The sequence below is a fragment of the Puntigrus tetrazona genome, chromosome 5 (assembly GCF_018831695.1).
Source record: "Puntigrus tetrazona isolate hp1 chromosome 5, ASM1883169v1, whole genome shotgun sequence".
Lineage (NCBI taxonomy): Eukaryota > Metazoa > Chordata > Actinopteri > Cypriniformes > Cyprinidae > Puntigrus > Puntigrus tetrazona.
Genome location: NC_056703.1, coordinates 31,568,244 through 31,590,650, shown reverse-complemented (window position 1 = coordinate 31,590,650; position 22,407 = coordinate 31,568,244). Strand labels below are relative to the sequence as shown.

Below are 22,407 nucleotides of genomic sequence, written 5' to 3'. Positions count from 1 at the left end.
CTATTTTTTATTAAGGATGTTATAATTTCTGTATCCACGTACGTGATATTTTTACGTGATTTGTTCGTGCTAAAAATATTAAATCTAACACGAATTTTAAAATAAACACCGAAATAAAAATAAATACGATCTAAGCATTCATATTCCACGTAGTGTCTTTATTTTCAACTACTAGGCCATGTTTACTCTTACTTGTAATAGCAGCTAATAATAGCAAGAATATGTCACAGCACATCAATAGCGGGGACAGAGATCAGCTCTTACATAATTGCTCTCGGGTTTAGACCGCCTCGGGCTGTCAGAGTCTGCAGCCTTTCAATCAGCGAGTTTTGATCACTTTATCACGCTTGATCTTTGACCCGCAGCTCTGCCTACTAAGTATGCAGCGGAGCGGAGAGCCTCCTCATGTGGCGTTTTTCCCAGCGGGCTGCGATCGAGCGGCGTGACAGAACGAGCGATGGCAAAGGCAGAGTACTCGGAAACCCCAGAGCCCGGCCGGATCGGACCGGATTCGGAATCCGATTCGGATCCGGATGAGCACTCGCCCAGTGTGGACGCCGGAGCGGGATCCGGATCGGTCCGCCGGACTCAGGTGATCCACAGCGGCCACTTCATGGTGTCCTCGCCTCACAGCGACTCGGTCAGGAGGAGAAGCGCGGCTCGTTACGACGCCGGTAGCTATGACTTTGACACCGTTAATAAACCGGACTGCCAGACGTACAGATTCGGTCCGTTGAGCTCCAGACGGCTGAGCATCGACCCCACTCTCACGCGCCTGTTTGAATGCATGACGCTGGCGTACAGGTAAAGCAAACCCTAAACATCTTACCGCTGGAAAGTACGAAATCACTGCTTTGCACGCATGCACTGCTTTAAAACAGCGACTTATACGAACCAAACAAATAAAACAGTTCCCCCGATGGCAGTGTTTGCGTAAAAGAGTTACGGTACAGATTAATTAGAGTTTAACTGTAATTTAACCTCGCAGCGGTGCATTACTAAAAATAGTTACAGCTACAGCGAAACTGGCTTCTTATGCAATGTTTACAGAACTGTAAAAGTATGCATGATTTAGCTTTTAAGTCAAATTCGCCTCATTGTGGTGTTTACATAACTATAAATACAGTTGAACTCGCACCTCATGGAAATATGAGACTAAAAAAATCTATATTTTTTATATTTAATGCATATTATAAATACAGTTGAACTTGCACCTCATGGAAATATGAGACTAAAAAAATCTATATTTTTTATATTTAATGCATATTATAAATACAGTTGAACTCGCAGCTCATGGAAATATGAGACTAAAAAATTTTTTATATTTAATGCATATTATGCAGTTAAACATGTAGCTCACATTTACATAACTGTTTTTGTAAATAATAATAATAATTCAACAGATAGTATGGCATTGTTTGAATTGTTGTAAATGAATAAAACTACAGATCGTTTACTATAACTGTAATTTCTCCTCGCTGCAATCAGTGTATATGCCGAGATAAATGACTTGCTGAATATACGTCTCGCTGCAATGATTAAATTAACTCTAAAACCAGTTAAAGTATTGAATTTACACCTTATATGTAACTTTGATTTCGCTTTACACCTCAGTGATCGCCCAGTTGAGTTTATATCTCACTGAAATGTAAGCATTACTTCATAACGCAATTTAAGTGTTTACATTTATGCCTTATTATAAAACCCACAGATCATTTACAAAGGATAATTTACTAGAAATCAGTTTTTTTTGTTTCGCATCATACTGTTTTATTTCCGGCGGGCCTGTTGCATTTGGCTTTGCAAAATTAATTATAAAATGCTCCGAAAAGCAGTGAATCCTTTTTTGGTACTGGTTTATGCATGACTCGATCTTTCGAGCGTTATAATACGTCGTAAAAATTGTAACAGTTATAGCCGTCAGTAAAGCGTCACCAAAACAAACTTTTCAGTCAAACAAATTCAGTCTTGCTTTTGAAACGGCTGTGAAATCCTTGACCGAGTTAAAAGAGAGAAAAAAAAAGCATTTGGACTTTGATAGCAGTTGGAAGACAAACGAGGCGAGAGTTACAGGATAACGAGGCTAGAGGAACCCACAACACTTTCTCCAAAACATACGCACACTTTATTAACCCGCAGCGTTGCAACACACGAAGGGCTGTTATTTTTTTAGCCGTCTCGAGACATTTAGGTAAAGCTTTTTTTAAACCTTGAGGCCATTAAAAGCTTCGGGGCCCGTGTGGAAAGTGTCTTTATTGTACACTAGCCTTAAAGTGATTCCATAAAATGAAAACCTTATCTCGAAGGATGTGCGGCGTTTGCTTGTAATATGTTTTTGCTGTATGCTAATGATAGCAACCTCGTCAGAAGACCTAGGGGGACTTCTGTGCACTAGCCGTTGCGGGAATGTTGTGATGCAACCTCAAAATGACTTTGGCCGCGAGTCAGCCGTAGTAATTTATGCCACACCAATCACCTGACGTCAACTCAGACGAGAAATCATGTCATCAGAGACGGGCTATCAAGAGCATCTGCTCGTATCGCCACGTTTGACAGTAACATAACAACTGTTGTTATTACAGAGATACGCATATAAAAACATAAAAACACCGTAAAACACTGCTGAATGTCTCGGGTATCATTAGCGGTGAGCATCGCTGTATTGATGGTGTTTGCACACGAGACGTTTTACATTTTTTAATAGGTTTCCCAAAAAACAAACAAGCAAAAAAAAAAAAAAGTATATTAAATATTTTAGCCTGCAATCATGTGACCATCAACTGGCGTCACAGAACTGTACGCAGTTATTAAATTAAATTGCATTTAAATATTTTCACGCCAAGCGTGCTTGGAGAAAAACGTCAAATTAATTTTAAATAAAAACAAAACAATAAATAAAAAAATAAATAAATGCATTTCGTCTTGCAATAGCGTTCAGCAATATTTAAAAAATATTTTTCTAAATATCTTTAGGGGGGTTGTGAAGAAACGAATGAAACCGTAAAAGCGTAAAATCAAAATTCGTAAACCAGTTTACAAAAAAAAAAAACACTAAAAATATTTTCTTTCCACATTTCGTGCGAACCGCCTTCATAGAACTGTGAGAGTGAGATTAAATTAATGAAGTATTCACTTAAAAGGTATTCGGCCAACAATAGCTATTTTACCGCCGTTATTTTACTACACGCCCGCACTTACGTGTATCATAGCTTAAACAGGAAGGAGGAACAGGCGTGTTATTCTGTTTTTTTCAGCCTCATGTCCTGTCGGTGTTGTTTATTTGTTAGGGTTTGTTGTCAAAGCCCACATTTTAGCAATCATTCCCCCCGGACTCGTAGCAACCGAGTGAACCCTCTCACTCTCACTTCACTTGTCTCTTGTTTTTAGGGCTTAAGTGCACTAGAGCCATCAGTAAATGGTGTAAAGTGCGGTCAGAATGTGTGCAGACGGCCAGCCGTGTCGCTGCATTAGACTGATGAAATCATTCAGACTCAATCAGTTCAGACTAGTGCCTGCTGGATGGAGAAAAGCATGTTCATACAGAGCCAGCAGGGTGAAAAGGGAAGATTTCACCATTGTCCCGCAATATCATCCAGGCCCACGTGCCCTAGTCAAGTAGTTTCATGCACGTTTCAGCTCATTTGTGTTGTTTGTATGTACCGTGCTGATTGACACAGTGTTTTTCTCCTCAGTGGAAAGATTGTGTCTCCAAAGTGGAAGTCTTTCAAAGGCCTGAGGTTGTTGTGGAGGGATAAAATCCGTCTGAATAATGGCATTTGGAGGGCCTGGTTCATTCAGTGTGAGTCTCCTACACTCATTTCTAATTTGTTACACGCAGTTTATTCGTAACTCTTGTTTTAATGCAATATTCCTGATGAATGAGAAGTGTGTGTTCAGTATATATCAAATCTTGGCCGCGTGATTATTTGTATCGCTGCAAAATATAACCTGTACAGCTCTATACAGTGCATGCAGTTGGATAGATATTGCGTCCAGCTACTCTAATGCATACAGTACACTCGCACAAAGCAATATATACCATATAGCAAATCTCTGATTTTTCGCAAATGCAGCTATGTTGAATTGAACCGCATTGACGCCATTGTTACTGAATACTCGATTCTGATTGGCTGGAGAGTGTACGTTAAAACTGTTTAATGCAAGAGTAGATGCACAGACAGATGCACACACAGAGAAACATTCAGTCGCTACTCTGTGACTTTTATTATTAAAGTAAATCTAATACTAAATTGCTATAATTGTTCTATTTCTTAGCAACAAGTAAAACCGCTGTTTTTGAAGCAACTAAACTCACTTTGTCTAGAAGTGAGGTAGTTCACACACGCAACCGTCATCTGTCTCTCTTGATCACTATCTAACTTATACTCCGTTAATGGGGTCATATGAGCATTCATCAAAGAACGTTATTTTTTTGTACTTGGTGCAATGCAATGCAAAGCGCATTATCTTACACGCACCATGCAGCATTGTATTGATTTATACAAACCTCCGATTGGCCGGCCGTTCCTGCATGTCACATGCATGGTCTCCGCGGCAACGATACTTGTGAGAAGCATTCCTGAAGTATGAAACGAAAATGAAGTATGCCATCATTTTAGCATTTGGGGCGGCGTGAGGCATTTTAGCAAGCAATGGATGAGTTTTATATACGAACATCTCATATTAAAATAATTTAATGCACTGCTAGCCATGCGTTATCCCTCGCAAATACTGCAAAATGTGAACTGTAGCTCTTGCAAGATGCAACTATATTACAAACCTCATTTCTGTAAAGCCGCGTCTGTATGAACACATTTCTCTTGACGTATTTTGCATAATATTATACGACTCGCTATGTGTTGGTCCCAACCCTGTACAAAAGTACAGCGATGGTACCTTGATACTTGTCGGCTTTTCTTATCACTGGACTAGTAATACAAAGCATGCACACATGAAATGTGATGTTAAACGGCTTTTAGATGTGGAGAAAAGGAAGAACCCCGTGTGCGGGTTTGTCACGCCGCTGGAGGGCTCGGAGGCGGACGCCCACGGCAAACCTGAGGTGAGGCTCATCTCCAAGACGTGCCTGAATTAATCACACCGTTTGCCTTCATTTCAATTTAAGAGACGATTCTGTTGTTTGCCGCATCTGATGTGTTCATTCGCGCCGCTTACAGGCGATTGTTTTGGAGGGAAGCTACTGGAAGAGACGGATAGAGGTGGTGATAAAGGAATATCACAAATGGAGGATTTACTACAAGAAAAGAGTGAGTAACTGACCGAGTGTGATTGGACGTAATTGAGTGTTAAATGCCCAGAACACATTTTGGACTTTCTACAGATTCTACAGATTTGCTTCTTACAAACTTTACTGTATGCTGTAATGTCTAGAAAGTGATAAATGACAAATATAGTTCCAGTATAAATAGTACAGCACACGATTAACACGGAATAGCCAAATAGTCATTGACGAGTGTTTGAACATAGAAAGTGCTTCATCAAAGCTCTCGGTAGATTTAGATACCCTGGCCGAGCGAGTTTATCATTCTGGGCGGTATATTGATTTATCACCACAATAATCCCACCATAAAAAGTGGATTCAAAGGACATCAGATCCCTGTTGTGATTATAGGCGTCTTTAGTGGTTGACGGAACGTGAAAAATATCGAAATCACAACGTCCTGAAATCTTCACCGCAACCTTTGGTTTGAAATGGGATGCTGACCTGATCTGGTAAAATATGACGCCGCATTTTTCCCGCTCTGTTGCAAAACCTCCAGAGCAACTTTGGGTCAAGAACCCAAAGGTCAGCATTCACAGAAAGGGTCAGTAAAATCTCGGACCCCAGTCAACCTCGCAAAGTGAACAAAACCTTATCCTCAGTATCCTCAGGTACCGAACCGTTGTTTAAAAAAGATACGGTTTTTTTAGGCATTTTAAGGTCAGTTCCTGTTTATTTATATCCTTTAGGTTTGTAAGGCGCTACTGTATATGATGCATTTTTGTTTTTCATTTTTTAGCTTCAGAAGAATAAAGATCTGCTGTCCATGCTACAGAAGGTAAGATCACCGAGAACTGTTCCCTTTTAATGCAATCATTGATTGGATTGGTGTGAAAGTTGACCTTTTACATATATTTAAAGAGATATTTTAAACTAAAAACTAAAATTATTTATCTTTTATTTATTTATTATTATTATTATTATTTTTAGAAAACCACTTACTCCCTCTATGACCTCTTTTTATCGGGGAAGCACAAAAGACATATTTTCTGAAGCATGATCCAAACAGTAATTTTTGGGTGAGCTATCCCTTTAAGGAAAGTAAGTAAAAGTAATGTGATTATACCAAGTGCCATACAGCATTGGGGGTACATTTATTAATGGTATCTGGATTACAAAAGGAGGCTGGTCCTGAAATCACTAGGAAATAATCTCTAAACACTCCTAATGTAGTAATCAAGAGCGCTTTGTAAGGGTGCGAGTGACCTGTGAATTGGTTTGGCTCAAAAAGTGTGTAAATTATGCCTGGTTTGGAAAGTTTAACCAAAATGGTGGAGTTGATATCACACAGACGTCTTTGGTCATTCAAGACACATCCGAAGGTCTCGTTCTTATCCGTGGGTCGTACCGCAGCTGTGATGACGGTGGCCTGGTGTGAATCATTGATGAATTAGCGTAGAGTGTAGCGTTTGCTTTAGCGGGTTAGCGGTTCAGGTCATGTTTGCGCAGCTCAAGTGCGTTTCTATTAATAGTTGCCCCCGAGGTTTGGCTTTCCTCCGCCGGTCGAAAAAAATGAAAAAGATCCAGCATGTACGAAAAACGTGAGAAAACGCCAACGTGCAAATCCACTTGCGTCATATGGATGAGAAAATGAGCCATTCGATTAGCCTTCAGTGACTAAAGTGCTAATCTTCCCTTCTGTTCGATGAGGCGGTCAGGCATTCAGGCTTTAACGGCGTTTAATCAAATCTGACCCACATCGGCAGCGCTGCTTTTAAACGCAGCTTATTCGTGCGCTGCTTTGTGGATATGAATTAGAGTCAAAGAAAAGTTCTCATGCTTTCGGATAGTACTGTACCGTGGTACTTGGCGTTCGGTGACTGTACTATGGTTTTTGCATCGTAGTTTTATTAGGATGCATTGACTTCTGTATTTCAAATAGATGCTATTTGCTTGAAATATCTGTTCATCGACAAATCCTGAAAAATCCTGCATCCTGTTTTGAAGCTGTTTATACGCTATACGTGTCTGAATGCTTGTTTTATTTACTAGACAATATCGTAGGAGCGTTTGGTGGGCCGATAAAATAATTACTCGCAAACAAGTTATTAAAAATGATAGTTGATTTGTCGATATCAATAGTTTTTCTAAAATTAGCATTTTTTTATCAGACTCATACATTCATGTTAAAGGAACACTCCACTGTTTTGCAAATAAGAGTATTCTCCATCTCCCCCAATATATGAAAGCATGAAAAGTTCAGATGCAAAACCATCTTTAGCATTTTTATCAGGCTCCCATGTTTAGGTTTACTAATTTTACTCTAATGGCGATGTATAGATCATTTTTTTATGCAGTTATAGTGAAATAACTCCACTTTTTGTAAATAGCCTTATTATCCAACAACCCACAGAGCTAATAAATTAAGTTTGACCTTTTTTGAGTCTAACGACTAGCATTTTTAGCATAGCTTAGCATTGAATCCAATTAGACCAGTAGCATCGGGCTTAAAACGACCAAAGAGTATCTAAAACCGGACTCTTCTGTAGTTATATTGTGCACTAAGACTGCCGGAAAATGAAAAGTTTGATATGGAAATCTTTTAGGTTGATATGATTATCTGCGACCTGCGTTTTCCTCGATTATTACGCCATATCCTGCCTAGAAAACCGCAACTTTTACTTTTCCGCCGTTCTTAGTACACTACATAACTACGGAAGGGTCAGATTTTAAATAGGGAAAATATCGAAACTCTTTTTGTCGTTTTTGAACGCGATGCTACTGTTCTAATCGGATTCAATGATCTATGCTAAGCTACGCTAAAAGTCACCCGGAGATGGGCTGAACGGATTCAAAAATGTTAAAACTCAACAAACGGTTCGGAAAAGAGACTGAAAAATGGTCAAAATCAGCTCACGTTAAGGCCAAGCCCATGTTTAGATGTTCTGTTTTGCTGGTTTTAGTGAGGTTTTTGAGGTCCAGAGAGGTTCAGCAAGCGGTCAGGTGCAAAACAGGTGAAAAAAACGTCCCAAGGACGCACTTCGAAGCAGGGACCGGAGTCGTGTCCCGGTTTGCCCGGCGCTGAGCTGCAGTGTGTCAGTGTGCCAGCAGGAGGCAGCGGCTCCGCTCTCGTCCTCCACACGGGAGTGTGACAGCGGGAACTGGGTCAGGAACAAAAGAGCCGCTCGCCTTCAATGACACCGAGAAACCTGGGAAAAAAAGACTCCGAAATGAAAACATAATGGGATCGGGCAGGGGGTTCCTGTCTTTTACACATTTGCGTTAAACTGCTGTCGTTAAGACCTCACACGTAAGCAGCGAGGCCCCGGCACACACATCATTTCTGCCCACAAACGCACTCTAGCACCAATACTATAATTTGCCACCTTTGTGCGTAAGAAAAAAGAAAGTGGAAAACAGAACGTAGGTAGTTTTCAGGAAAGACGTAGTCGTTGCCGCCGCCGTCTTGATTGTGGGTATTCCTATAAATATGCGGCCCGTGCCGAGCCTCAGTCCTCGCAGAGCAGGGAAATCGGCAAGACGGTGAAACGGATGCACTCGGGATCTTTCCAGTAAAAGCCGTGAGTAGATCGTCGGGTCGGAGTGTTTGCGCGTTGGCCTTTCGATGCACGCCGCTGGTTTCGTCGCTGAGCGGCTCATAAGCGCTTGACCTTTCAAGGAAAGAAATCTGCTTCTTGCAGGAGAAAGAAATGCAGGGCAGGACTTGATTTTGTCCACTGGGAATGAATTGGATCATTGGATTGTGGAGATCTGATAATTGCTCGGGTCATGTGAGCGACAGGTTACTGGAGGACAGTCTTATTTTAGTAATATTGGTATACTGTTAAAATTTAATGTTAATATTATGATTGTTTTCTGTTTTCATCCCAATTTGTTTTTATGTTTTTATGTTAGTAAAAACTAAACTGAAATGAAAAATGTTCCCGAATTAAAATTTGTTTACCTTTTAAAATTATATGCAAAATATAATTTATTAAGAAATTAAAATATTTTGTTTGATTTAAAAAAAGCATTACACTGCTGGAAGGAAGGACATTTGTTTGGCTAAAGATTATGAGGGCAAATTATAAAAAAAAAATTATAAAAAAATATTTAATTTCATGGTGACAAATGTCATGTTTTTTTTTTTTTTGGTTTATTTAAAGTAAAAACTAAACTGAAATGAAAAATGTTCCCGAATTAAAATTTGTTTATTATTATTAAAAATATTTAATTTCATGGTGACAAATGTCTTGTTTTTCTGAACACAGATATTTTGGCAGCTATTTCAGTTTACTTTTGTATTTTATGTTGTTTTATTATGCATTTATATTATTGTTGTTATTATTTATTATTATTGTTATTATACTATTATTATACTTTTTTTTCCTTCGACTGTTTTGCTGCAATCATTTTTCGTTCTTCACAAAAAATAGCTGCTTAGTTAATTAATCCCCAGTGGACTGAATCAAGCCCTGCCTTTTTTTTTAACAATGGGTTGCAAATGCATTTTTATGTTCAAACGTGCATATATTCTCTGTGTCTTGTTTTCCTCATTTCTTGCTCTGTGCGTGTAAACAGAAAGCTGTTTATTTTCTCAGCGTGATTTTCAATGTATTTTGTCAAGGCTTCAGGCAGAAAATGACTTGGTTATAGCGGACAAATTGTTTTGTGCATGAATAAGCCTTTGCAGCATCTACAAAACATAAATGCAATTAACTTTGTTAATGCAGTTACGTTAATAGTTTGTGCTTGTGGTGGTGGTCATATGTACATATAGGAACATATATCAGTGGTGTTTGCTAATGAAAGCGTCGTATATCTGTTTCGTATTGATATTTAGTGTCGTGATGTGATCAAACCTCGAGCATTAAGTGTTTGATTGCTGCCGTTCTCCGCAGAGTCCTATCAGCAGGACGGGGCTGGAGAAATGGAGCAGTCAGATCTATCCCGAGCCCGAGGCGGCATCGGAGGAAGCGCACATGTTTGACTTGGATTGCTTCCTGTCAGACATCTCAGACACGCTGTTCACCATGACCCAGAAACCCAGTCCCTGGAGTGGAGAGCGCCAAAACAGTGAGTCCGTAGAGCCACGGTTCATCCAGAAATCATTTCAAACCCCCAAAACGTCCCTGATTTTCATTGAGTTATTGGTTCGTTGGCTTGTTATTATTCACGTTTTGCTGATTTTGAAATATGCAAAGTTCTTTATTCTCCCTTCCACAAGAAAAAGCTTTAAGAATGTCTTAAATTTATGAAAACTGAATTTATATATATATATATATATATATATATATATATATATATATATATATATATATATATGTAAAAAATGTGTGTGTGTGTGTGTGTGTGTGTGTGTGTATGCACACTGTAAAAATAGTTGTTTCAACTTTAATTAATTTGTTGTTTTTTTGTTGAGTCAACTTAAATTTTTTTGTTATTGTTAATTTAAGTGACAACTAAAATATTTTATAACATTATCTGAAATGACTATTCATTATATATATATATATATATATATATACATATATATATATATATATATATATATATATATATATATATATATATATATTTATATATATATATATATATATATATATTATATATATATATATATATATATATATATATATATATATATATATATATATATATATATATATATATACATATATATATATATATATATATATATATATATATACATATTTATGTATATATATATATACATTTATATATATATATATATATATATATATATATATATATATATATATATATATATATATACATACATATACATATATATATGTATATATATATATATATATATACACATATACATATATATATATATATTGCTTATCTTTGCTCTTATAAAGATCTTTATAAGTCATCACACGGTGATTATCTGCGTTCTCATATATAAGATACGATGTAATTTTATTTCCCACAGAAAAAAAGAAATGCCATAATTAAGTGATGACAGAACTATCATTATTACCGAATGGTCTGTTCTTTTGAACTCTAATGCAAGCTCAGACGCCTTTAACAGCTTTTGTGTTTCATAAACGAGAGATGATTGAAATGGAAAGTTTGGTCACATGAGTTTGTAAAATATATATTCAGGAAGGACACCACACCCTAAAACAAGGAACTTTAATAAAAACCCAAATGCTCCAAACAGAGCGGTGTTCAGCGTACACGTCCTTCCAGTGTCTTTCTCCTCTGTTTCAGCGTACACCAGTAACGCAGACATGATCCAGCCCGGCCTGACCCCGTTACAGCCCAACCTGGACGACCTGATGGACATACCAGGTGAGTTTAATAGACTCTTCATATCTCTCTTTATTATAGTGACATTGCTCAGCTTTATAACTCAAGCTGAATTGTTTTATGTGCCGTGTGGAGCGTCCAAGATTGATTGTAAGAAGAGTGGCTTAGCTTACCTTTACACCTTCTTTCTTTCTTTAGCTGGAGTGATATTAGGGAATATGATTTAAATGAAGTACAGTCGTAATGGAGTGACATTAAAAAAAAGTAAATACTTTTTCAGTGCTAATACAAGCACATTGATTTAATGTTTATGAATCAGTAGGTTTATTATTATATTAATTTATTAATTAAAATATTATTTTATATTATATTAATTAATTATTATATTTATTATAATATTTTATTATTATATAATTATAAATATAATTGTATTATAATTATCATATAATATAATAATAATTATATAATCATATATGAGATAAGTATTACGGCATTTTCCAATAATAATATATTTTGATCCTTTTTTTTTTTTTTTTTTTGTAGTTGCTTTTAAGGGTCATTAAAATATAAGTAAAATTGTATTTGATGAATTGTACAATGTAATTGAAATATAATTAAAATCAAATATAGTCATGGATGTAATAAAATATGGATATAATACCTTTTGAATCAATTATATTAATTTAATATGAATAAAATATTTATTGTGAATATTATTAAGTGTGCGTATGTATGTGTGTGTGTGTGTGTATATATATATATATATATATATATATATATATATATATATATATACACACACACACACACACACTTTTATGATCTTCTAATTATATGACAAGCGCCTGTATTTATTTTTGCACTTTATATTTATATGATATGTAATCTGTTATTGCATTAAATATATACGTGCACACGTGTGTGTATTTATATATATATATATACACAATGCACACATTATGTAAACAAAAACTTTTATTTTGGATGCAATTAATTTGACAGCACTAATGCTTATATAAGTATATGCTATAATGTTATAAAAACCTCATTTTGGGCTCTTTTTGTCCATTTAAATATCAGAATCTGCACCAAATTGCATGTTTCTGCTCAGTTTGGGCACCTAACTAAAACGGAGCTGTTTTTCCACATCCTCACTGAATCATACGAGCCATAGAAACACGTTTGATATTGTTAGGCGACGTATCAAACATGATGCTCAACAATAATGATCAAAAACATGATCGGGGCTTTGCTAATGAAGCTAGTGCCCTAGCAACACGACCGTCACGTCGTTGTGGCAATGCCAGGTTCCTCTCAGATATCAGCACAGACTCCGTGAGCTTCCACGTTTGATCTGTGAATGTTCTAGGCTCGGTAAGTGTTCTCATGATAGTGTAAATGCGCTTTATTGAAGCGTGCGACCGTGTGAAACACTGAGGTCCGGTATTGCGTGGCCCCATGAGGCACGTACCGTCCGAGGTGGAAAATACCTTTCCCAGAAGCCGCTCCGATTGGTTGCAATGTAGGCTTGGCAGGTTTAGAAGGATAGTTCGGATGCTGCTGCGGGGGAGTTTGCTTGCTTGCTCTCGCTTGGCTCTCTCGTCACTCTCGCTTGCGAATAATTATCGTCATGCTCTGTGCTTTCGAGACATTTTCATGAGTTTCCGCGGGCAGCCGACGGAGCACGTGGGTTACTCGGACTGCAGCTTCTTTGAGAGTTCGTCAAGCGTGGGCTTTCCTTCGGCGGCGTCCTCTGCCGTCAGCGGTCAGATGATACACGCGGGACCTCTGCTGACTCAGGTACTTCACTCATTCATGGTTTGAAGAAAAGTGCCACTAGTGTCGCCAGAACAAACTGGAAACATGCTTTCTAAACACTTGTCTGTATGCCACTGTAATATTCCAGAGCTTCATTTTTAGCAAAGTTTTGATTCGTTCTAAACATATTTTATTACTTTAATGTATTTTTTTATTATATTAAAATGTATATATTCCATTTTTATATATATATATATATATATATATATATATATATATATATATATATATATATATATATATATATATACAGTTTTACAAATGTATTTTATTTTAAAAATGTTAATGTAGTTTTGTTAATTTAATATTTAATCAAATCTAACATTAAATAAAATACAGATATTAAATAACAATGATAAAAAACGTATATAAAATTAAATGTAAATGTGTAAGTGTTTGTGTGTCTGTGTATATGTATATATATATATATATATATATATATATATATATATATATATATATATATATATATATATATATAAATTAAACTTTTTTATTATAATAAAATTTATTTAATATATTACATTCTAATTATTTGCATGTTTATTTTAAAATGTGTAAAATAAGATTAATTAAAAACTTTATTTTGTATTTAAATAAATAAATAAATTCTGTTCTATTAATATTATATAAGGATGATTCACATTTCAACATCAATATTTTTTTAAATAAAATACATATAAATCAATCTAATTTAAAATGAAATTATTAGATTCAACATATAAAATAATAATTTGTTTTATTAAAATGTGTGCAATGTTTTATACTATTTTCACAAAAAAATATTTTTTTTTAACTTTATGTCAAAAACTGTCAAATAATTTTTTCAATTTTCATTTTTAGCCTCCACTCTCAGCTGAAAGTTTATCCCAGCCGTCCTCATCTGTAAACCTACCCGGACCCAGTTATCCCCGCCAGACCATCGACCCCGACTTGACCTTCAACCCCAGTGCTGAGACCTCAGAGCCCAAGTTCAAAGGTCACTCAGAATACATCAGTGACTTCCATCACTCTCTGAACCTCTCGCCCGGCCTGGTCCCGTACGCTCCGCAGACGTCCTTCAGCGGTCACACCGCTGAGATGCCGGGCGTCATGGCGCAGGAAAGCCCTTACCCATCAGCCTGCCTCCGACACAGATACTCACCCGGCCAATCACGGACCTGCACGACTGCCACGTCCACGGTCATCACCCACACCGGCTCTGCCGCGAGCGCCCTGCCTCTGGACGCCCAGCACGGATACTCCAGCGTGGCCGAGATGTTTCCTCCTGCCACCTGCATGTCTTTGAGCTACCAGCCCATGACGCTGACCCCATCTCTGCCTTCGCCCGGAGCCTCTCACTGCTTCTCTGTGCCGCAGCGGGTGGGCGGGGCCACGGGCGGAGGGAAGCACAAGCAAAAGACAGGAGGATCTCAATTGGTTCCCAGGCTGATGACTTCATCTACAACCCCGCCCTCTCAGACGAGCTGCCTGGCCAACCTGCTCTCTTCCAGATCTCAAGAGCGTATGTAGATGTCAGATCTTAGTTTTTTTCAGTTTTTGCCATTTAGCATCCAGGATCAAACTCCAACTAAAACTATATATAATAAATAACCAAGACAAAAAATGTAAACAAATAAAATTGAGTGTGTGTGTATATATGTATATATATATATATATATATATATATATATATATATATATATATATATATATATATATATATATATATATATATATATATATATATATATATATATATATATATATATATATATATATATATATATATATATATATATATATATATATATATATATATATATATATATATATATATATATATATATATATATATATATACATATATATATATATATATATATATATATATATATATATATATATATATATATATATATATACATATATATATATATATATATATATACATATATATTATATATATATATATAGCGGCAAATATACATACTACAGCTTCAATATTAATATATACTACAATATATATTAAACGACTGAAATATAAATATTTCTTATTAAAAAGCTGTTACAGACTACAAATAAAAGTGTATAAATAATAATAAAAACACATAACAAAATGATGAAACTTAAATTAAAATGCTATTTGGAAGCATAAAAATAAAACCTACTGTGTTATAAAAACTATAATTATATATAGTACAAATAGTAAAATAACGCTGATGTTAACGTGTTATATCAAGGTTTATGCAACTATTTTCTCATGAACTTATTTTTCAACTTGCATTTAACTCCTTAACATTGTTAAACACTTTCTAGGAAAGCCATCACTGAGTTTTGACGCTCCTTCAGCGGCGCTAAAAGGCCACAGACCAGCATCTCCCATTTCTCCGGTAAGCTCTCTTCCTGTCAGAGTACACAGACTACAGTAATGATGCTGATAAAATTCATCTTTGCCGTTCAGTGAAACAAATAACATTTCCAAATAGAAAACAGTTATTTTAGACTGCAGTAACATTGCGCAGTATTCCTGTTTTTGCTCGAATAAATGCAGCTTTGATGAGCAGAGGTTTCAAAAACTCTTAATTATTCTCCATGGCAACCAAAGAGCAGCGGTCGAGGAGGGTCGCAGGTTTCCCACAATCCCCCCTGGGCCTCCGGCGCGCTCCCGCCGCTGTCACCGTTACACTGTCAGGCGCCCATGTCAAGCCTCGGCCACGGCGGCACCTCGCAGGGAAGCGCCATCTCCTCTCTGCTCGCGCAACAAACGCCGCTTCTCATCCCCAAAACAGAGAAGCTCTCCCCGGTGCAGGTGCACACAGGCGACAGGACCGGTTTAACAGGTGTGCCGATCGGTGTGCGTTTAACAGTTTACCCAAACACGGTAAAGATTTACTCGCTCGTAGATGAGTTTGTTTCTTCCTCACAACAGATTTGGAGAAGCGTTGCGTGGCGTCGGCTGCTCACCAGTGAATGGGTGCCGTCGGAACGAGAGTCTGATAAAACGTCTCGGTAATCCACGGCGCTCCGGTCCAGCAGTTAGCAACTAGAGCAGACAAGAGATGCATAAAACTCATTCTTCATTAAGGTGTTTTTTTAAATCTGCGCTGATCAAACACAAGCAAATACAATCCAGAACAGCTCCAAATATGAGGCTGGCTTTTGATTTGAGACAAAGTCGTGTTATTATGGATTATATACTAATGTTTTGGCTATATATTTCTTATATATATATATATATATATATATATATATATATATATATATATATATGTATATGTATATATATGTGTGTGTATATATATATATATATATATATATATATATATATATATATATATATGTATATATGTATATGTATCTATGTATATATGTGTGTGTGTATATATATATATATATGTAATATAATATAATATAGAACCTAATCGAAAAGCCAGATTTGCTTAATGATATGTAACAAAAAGTAAAATGAAAACTTAAATAACACTGATGTTAACATGTGTTATCATTAACATGTATCAATATAATTTTTTCATTGAATTAAAGATAAAATATAAAAAGACTCGTCATAGTCATAAACATAAAAGATGCATGCTTGCAAAAAAAAAAGTTATTATGGATTATATACTAATATTTTGGCTAGAAACAATGGCTTAAAGGTTTTATCAGCTGTTTGGACTCTCATTCTGACGGCACCCATTCACTTCTGATGCTACATTTTTCCAAATCTGACTAATAAATGAACTCTTTTACATGTCGGATGCAGTAAATTGTTAGCAAATTATAGTTGGAGTATATTTACATTTACGGCTAAATCATTTCACGCATAATAAATCAATTTGCTGCGTTTTGTTCCAATAGTAATGAAACGTTTATTTTAGTCAGTTTTTCGGGAAACGTGGGACAGACGTCACCTACGAATCCAGCAGAGAAAAGCCCGGAGTCGTTAGCTGGACAAGCCAAGATGGATTCCACCAGAGTAAAAACACAGATCCTCACGTGATCATCTCTTCAGTGTGTGTGTTGTGTTTCTCATGTTGTCTTGACTTACAGACAGACACTCGACGGATCACACACATTTCAGCCGAGCAGAAGAGACGGTTCAACATCAAGCTGGGCTTCGACACCTTACACAGTCTGGTGACGACTCTCAGCTCACAGCCCAGTATAAAGGTAACATTTCACTCGGCATGAATGTGTGCTTCAAATGAAAACTTGATGACTTTTCAGACCCCTTTAGGAACAAAAAAAAAAAAGCTCTCTCTCTCTGTCTCTCTCTGTCTCTCTCTCTCTCTCTCTCTCTGTCTCTCTCTCTCTCTCTGTCTCTCTCTCTCTTTCTCTCTCTCTCTCTGTCTCTCTCTCTCTCTCTCTCTCTCTCTCTCTCTCTCTGTCTCTCTCTCTCTCTCTCTCTCTCTCTCTGTCTCTCTCTGTCTCCCTGTCTCTCTCTCTGTCTCTCTCTCTCTCTCTCTCTCTCTCTCTCTCTCTGTCTCTCTCTCTCTCTCTCTCTCTCTCTCTCTCTCTGTCTCTCTCTCTCTCTCTCTCTCTCTCTCTCTCTCTCTCTCTCTCTCTCTCTCTCTCTCTCTCTCTCTCTCTCTCTCTCTCTCTCTCTCTCTCTCTCTCTCTCTCTCTCTCTCTCTCTCTCTCTCTCTCTCTCTCTCTCTGTCTCTCTCTCTCTCTCTGTCTCTCTCTCTCTCTCTCTCTCTCTCTCTCTCTCTCTCTCTCTCTCTCTCTCTCTCTCTCTCTCTCTCTCTCTCTCTCTCTGTCTCTCTCTCTCTCTCTCTCTCTCTCTCTCTCTCTCTCTCTCTCTCTCTCTCTCTCTCTCTCTCTCTCTCTCTCTGTCTCTCTCTCTCTCTCTCTCTCTCTCTCTCTCTCTCTCTCTGTCTCTCTCTCTCTCTCTCTCTCTCTGTCTCTCTCTGTCTCTCTCTCTGTCTCTCTCTCTCTCTCTCTCTCTCTCTCTCTCTCTCTCTCTCTCTCTCTCTCTCTCTCTCTCTCTCTCTCTCTCTCTCTCTCTCTCTCTCTCTCTCTCTCTGTCTCTCTCTCTCTCTCTCTCTCTCTCTCTCTCTCTCTCTCTCTCTCTCTCTCTCTCTCTCTCTCTCTCTCTCTCTCTCTCTCTCTCTCTCTCTCTCTCTCTCTCTCTCTCTCTCTCTCTCTCTCTCTCTCTCTCTCTCTCTCTCTCTCTCTCTCTCTCTCTCTCTCTCTCTCTCTCTCTCTCTCTCTCTCTCTCTCTCTCTCTCTCTCTCTCTCTCTCTCTCTCTCTCTCTCTCTCTCTCTCTCTCTCTCTCTCTCTCTCTCTCTCTCTCTCTCTCTCTCTCTCTCTCTCTCTCTCTCTCTCTCTCTCTCTCTCTCTCTCTCTCTCTCTCTCTCTCTCTCTCTCTCTCTCTCTCTCTCTCTCTCTCTCTCTCTCTCTCTCTCTCTCTCTCTCTCTCTCTCTCTCTCTCTCTCTCTCTCTCTCTCTCTCTCTCTCTCTCTCTCTCTCTCTCTCTCTCTCTCTCTCTCTCTCTCTCTCTCTCTCTCTCTCTCTCTCTCTCTCTCTCTCTCTCTCTCTCTCTGTCTCTCTCTTCTAATTTCTCCACCTCTGCACTCTCTCTCTCTCTCAGATCAGTAAAGCCACGACGCTGCAGAAGACGGCCGAGTACATCAGTAAGATGCAGCAGGAGAGAGCCCAGCTCCACGAGGAGGCCCAGAGACTCCGAGACGAGATCCTCATGCTCAACTCTGCCATCAAGTGAGTGTGTTTGAGCTGTCTCACAATGTGCAGCCGGGCATGGTTCTGAGTGTGTGTGTGTGTGTGTGTGTGTGCGCGTGTGTGTGTGTGTAGCGTGTGTCAGCAGCAGCTTCCGGCCACAGGCGTCCCGATAACACGGCAGCGCTTCGACCACATGAGGGAGAAGTTCAGAGAGTACGTGAGAGCCCAGACGCTGCAGAACTGGAAGTTCTGGATCGTATCCTACAAAGCCGTTTCAGATCTGAAACAAAATTGCTGACCGACAGAGAAAGTCTTGTTGGTTGAGCAACCCAGGTGAACTAGCGAATAGATATGAACTAACAGATATCTACTTCCTAATCTTAAAGGGATAGCGCACCCAGAAATGAAAGTGTGATGTTTATCTGCTCACCCCCGGGGCATCCGAGATGTAGGTGACTTTGTTTCGTTCAGTAGATCACAAATAAAGATTTTTACCTCAAACCGTTGCAGTCTGTCAGTCATCTTGTCACCTACATCATGGATGCCCCGGGGGTGAGCAGATAAACGTCACATTTTCATTTCTGGGTGCGCTATCCCTTTAAGAGTATAAAGTTATCGTCTCTCAAAACAAAGAGTCATCATAAAAACGAGTCCCAAACTGTTTCATGTTGATGTCAAAATGAAGCATTAACACATTACCTTGTTGGTCTCTTCAAGCTGGTTGAATAAAAAGGAGAATTATTTTTTTGCCGCTAGGTGTCTCTTTTGAAGCGTTTGAAGTGCTTTAAACGGGTTTGGATGAAATGAATCATTGAACGAATCGTTTGGGAGTCAGATAAAAATAAATGCATATTATAAGAAAATGTATTATTTTTTGACCTTGCATGCAACCTGATGTTTGGGACTCTCAAAACCAAAATAACCAATAATAATTATTTTTTTTGAAATGTTAAGTTATGCTATTCAAATTATGCTTTTTTTTTTTTAATTAAATATGCACTAATTTGCATACATTTCCAGCAGCCAGGTGAAATACGTCTTCATCACTGTGAAGTTTGTTGTATAACTAAAGTTTTGGATGCAAATAGATGACGTGTAATAAAGTAAACGCTTCTGCTCCGAAAGAAGACACCCTCCTGAAGTAAGACGGCTTCAAACTCAATCAGTCTCCGGTAGCAGGTTTAATTTTGTTTCGATGCATGTTTTCCTGAACTGCAGCCGCTCTCTTAGTTCAGCATCATCATCGAGCCGCTGTTCGAGTCGTTTAACGGGATGGTGTCCACAGCCAGCGTAGACGATCTGTGCCGCAGCACCCTGTCCTGGCTGGACCAGCACTGCTCTCTGCCCGCGCTCAGACCCAGTGAGTGACTCCCCGCTCCCTCACACCTTAGAACAATTCACTGGCTTTCTGAACAGACCACTTTTCTTCACCCTGGCGTGTTTATCACTCCCTGACTTGTTGTTTGTGTGTGTGTGTGTGTGTGTGTGTGTATTTTTAATGTTATTGTCTTTTACGAAAGCAGTAATGCGCGAGAGAACAGTTTCACCATGATTTGATGCTTGCTTAGTTATTGCGTTAATTATACTTTGATATTATAAAAGTAAATATTCAAATAGAATACAAAAAAAAAAATAAATAAAAAAATAATATAATATATATATATATATATATATATATATATATATATACATGCATGTATGTGTTAAATAAAATGTCATGTTTATATGTATATATATGAAATGTATTTATATATAAAATTATATGAATATACATATATGCATGTTAATACATGTACAACTTAAAAAAAGTATATACTGTATTTTTGTGTTTATATATATATATATATATATATATATATATATATATATATATATAATTATATATAAATGGAAAATGTGTATATGTTAAAAAAGGAAAAAATCATAATTTATTTGATCAAAACTACAGTAAAATAATAAAGTATATTATTATAGGCAATATTATATAAAGGCAATAATCAGAAAGTGTTTTTCTGCTTGAGAAACGCTTCAATAGTGTTATCAATGTTGTGCTGCTGAATATTTTTGTGGAAGCCGTTAAGTTTTTTTTCTGAATTTGATAAATAGAAAGTTTAAAAAAAAAAAAAAACAGCATTTGTTTGGAGTAGAAATCTTTTGTCACACGATAAGTCTTTAGCGTCACCTTTGATCAATTTAATACTTTCTCGCTCGATTAAAAACGCACAAGATAAGTTTTTGCAGAATCAATCAGCCAATCAGACTCAGGAACGGAGCGGGATCTACGAGGTGACACCAGTTTCTGTCTCTCCTGTGTCTCTCTGCAGCTGTTCTGAGTTCCCTGCGTCTGCTCAGCACCTCCACATCCATCCTGTCCGACCCCGGTCTGGTTCCTGAACAGGCCGTCCAGGCCGTCTCTCACGGACATCCGTCCCAAAGCTACAGCCAATGACGGCGCGCTCTCAAAGCCGCAGCCAATCACACGCTCGTCCCACAGCGACAACCAATAACGTTTTACTCTCGCAGATGCGGCCAATGAAGCTCTTTCCCGCAAATGCGCAAGCGCTTACGGACGGTAAAGTGCTTTAGTTTAGTTTGTATTATTTATGATTATCAGAATTGATGCGGAGGAGAAAGAGGAAGTGATGCGAGCAAGACTAAAGCTGAAAGCGCTCAGTGCAAGCGATATATAACGTGCCGTTTAATGCCTTACCGATGAAGACACAGCGTACGTTTCTTCTGTTCGTCTTACTTTGTAACTCTCATAAAGATATCAGTGAATGTGATGCGGTGGGACTTATCTATGATGTTCTGTGCCTTGTTTATGTTTCCGCGTGTGATTTCAGCTTTGGACTGTTCCTCCAAGGAATAAATATAAAATTTGACTATTTTTTCTTAACTGTTTTGGTCTTGGTGAAGGAAACGCTCACGTTCATGTGGTGTACTTTATATCCTGAAACTTTCCGGAAAGCATCTGAAGCACAGACCACGTGTTTTTTGGGGTTTTTTTCAGACTAAACTATTACCTAATAAATCATCTGTGAATTTTTGGTAAAATTCTGATGCTCTCTGCAAAAACGGGTGTATACAAGTAATTTTATTTAATTTATTTTTTGGATTAAAATCATATGATTAGAAAAACCGCATACAGTTCTGCTAGAAAAATTCATCAAACAAATACTAAATGCATACATTCATGTTTAGAAAATTGTGTAAAATATTACGGCAGTTTAAAAGTTTTTATGGATTTAATGTTAAAACATAATTTATTATGTATAAACCTGAATTTTAATGTTTGAGTCACATGATGCACCAGATTATTTTCTGTAAATGTAAAAAAAAAAACACTGTTCAAATAAGTAATATTAAAATAAAGTGATAAATAATAAAATAACATGTATTCTAATATTAACTTTATTCATCA

At 37.4% G+C, this 22,407-nt stretch overlaps 1 protein-coding gene across 2 annotated transcripts; it reads left to right on the top strand.

The window, feature by feature from the left end:
* Positions 1 to 253: 253 nt before the first annotated feature.
* LOC122344718 (carbohydrate-responsive element-binding protein) lies at positions 254 to 21,871 on the top strand. 2 transcript variants are annotated; one of them, XM_043238267.1, is made up of 17 exons: positions 258 to 804; positions 3,693 to 3,799; positions 4,980 to 5,062; positions 5,178 to 5,267; positions 6,021 to 6,059; positions 10,123 to 10,297; positions 11,465 to 11,545; positions 13,152 to 13,303; positions 14,165 to 14,825; positions 15,620 to 15,693; positions 15,909 to 16,143; positions 17,182 to 17,279; positions 17,354 to 17,473; positions 18,898 to 19,025; positions 19,119 to 19,242; positions 20,217 to 20,346; positions 21,311 to 21,871. In XM_043238267.1, exons 1-17 carry the CDS (start codon positions 458 to 460, stop codon positions 21,433 to 21,435), a joined length of 2,769 nt encoding a protein of 922 aa, XP_043094202.1. In that variant the 5' UTR covers positions 258 to 457; the 3' UTR covers positions 21,436 to 21,871. The 2 variants fall into 2 exon arrangements, with proteins under 2 accessions (XP_043094203.1, XP_043094202.1); XM_043238268.1 differs by lacking the exons at positions 19,119 to 19,242; positions 20,217 to 20,346 and having other exon boundaries at positions 254 to 804.
* The last annotated feature ends 536 nt before the right edge of the window (positions 21,872 to 22,407 follow it).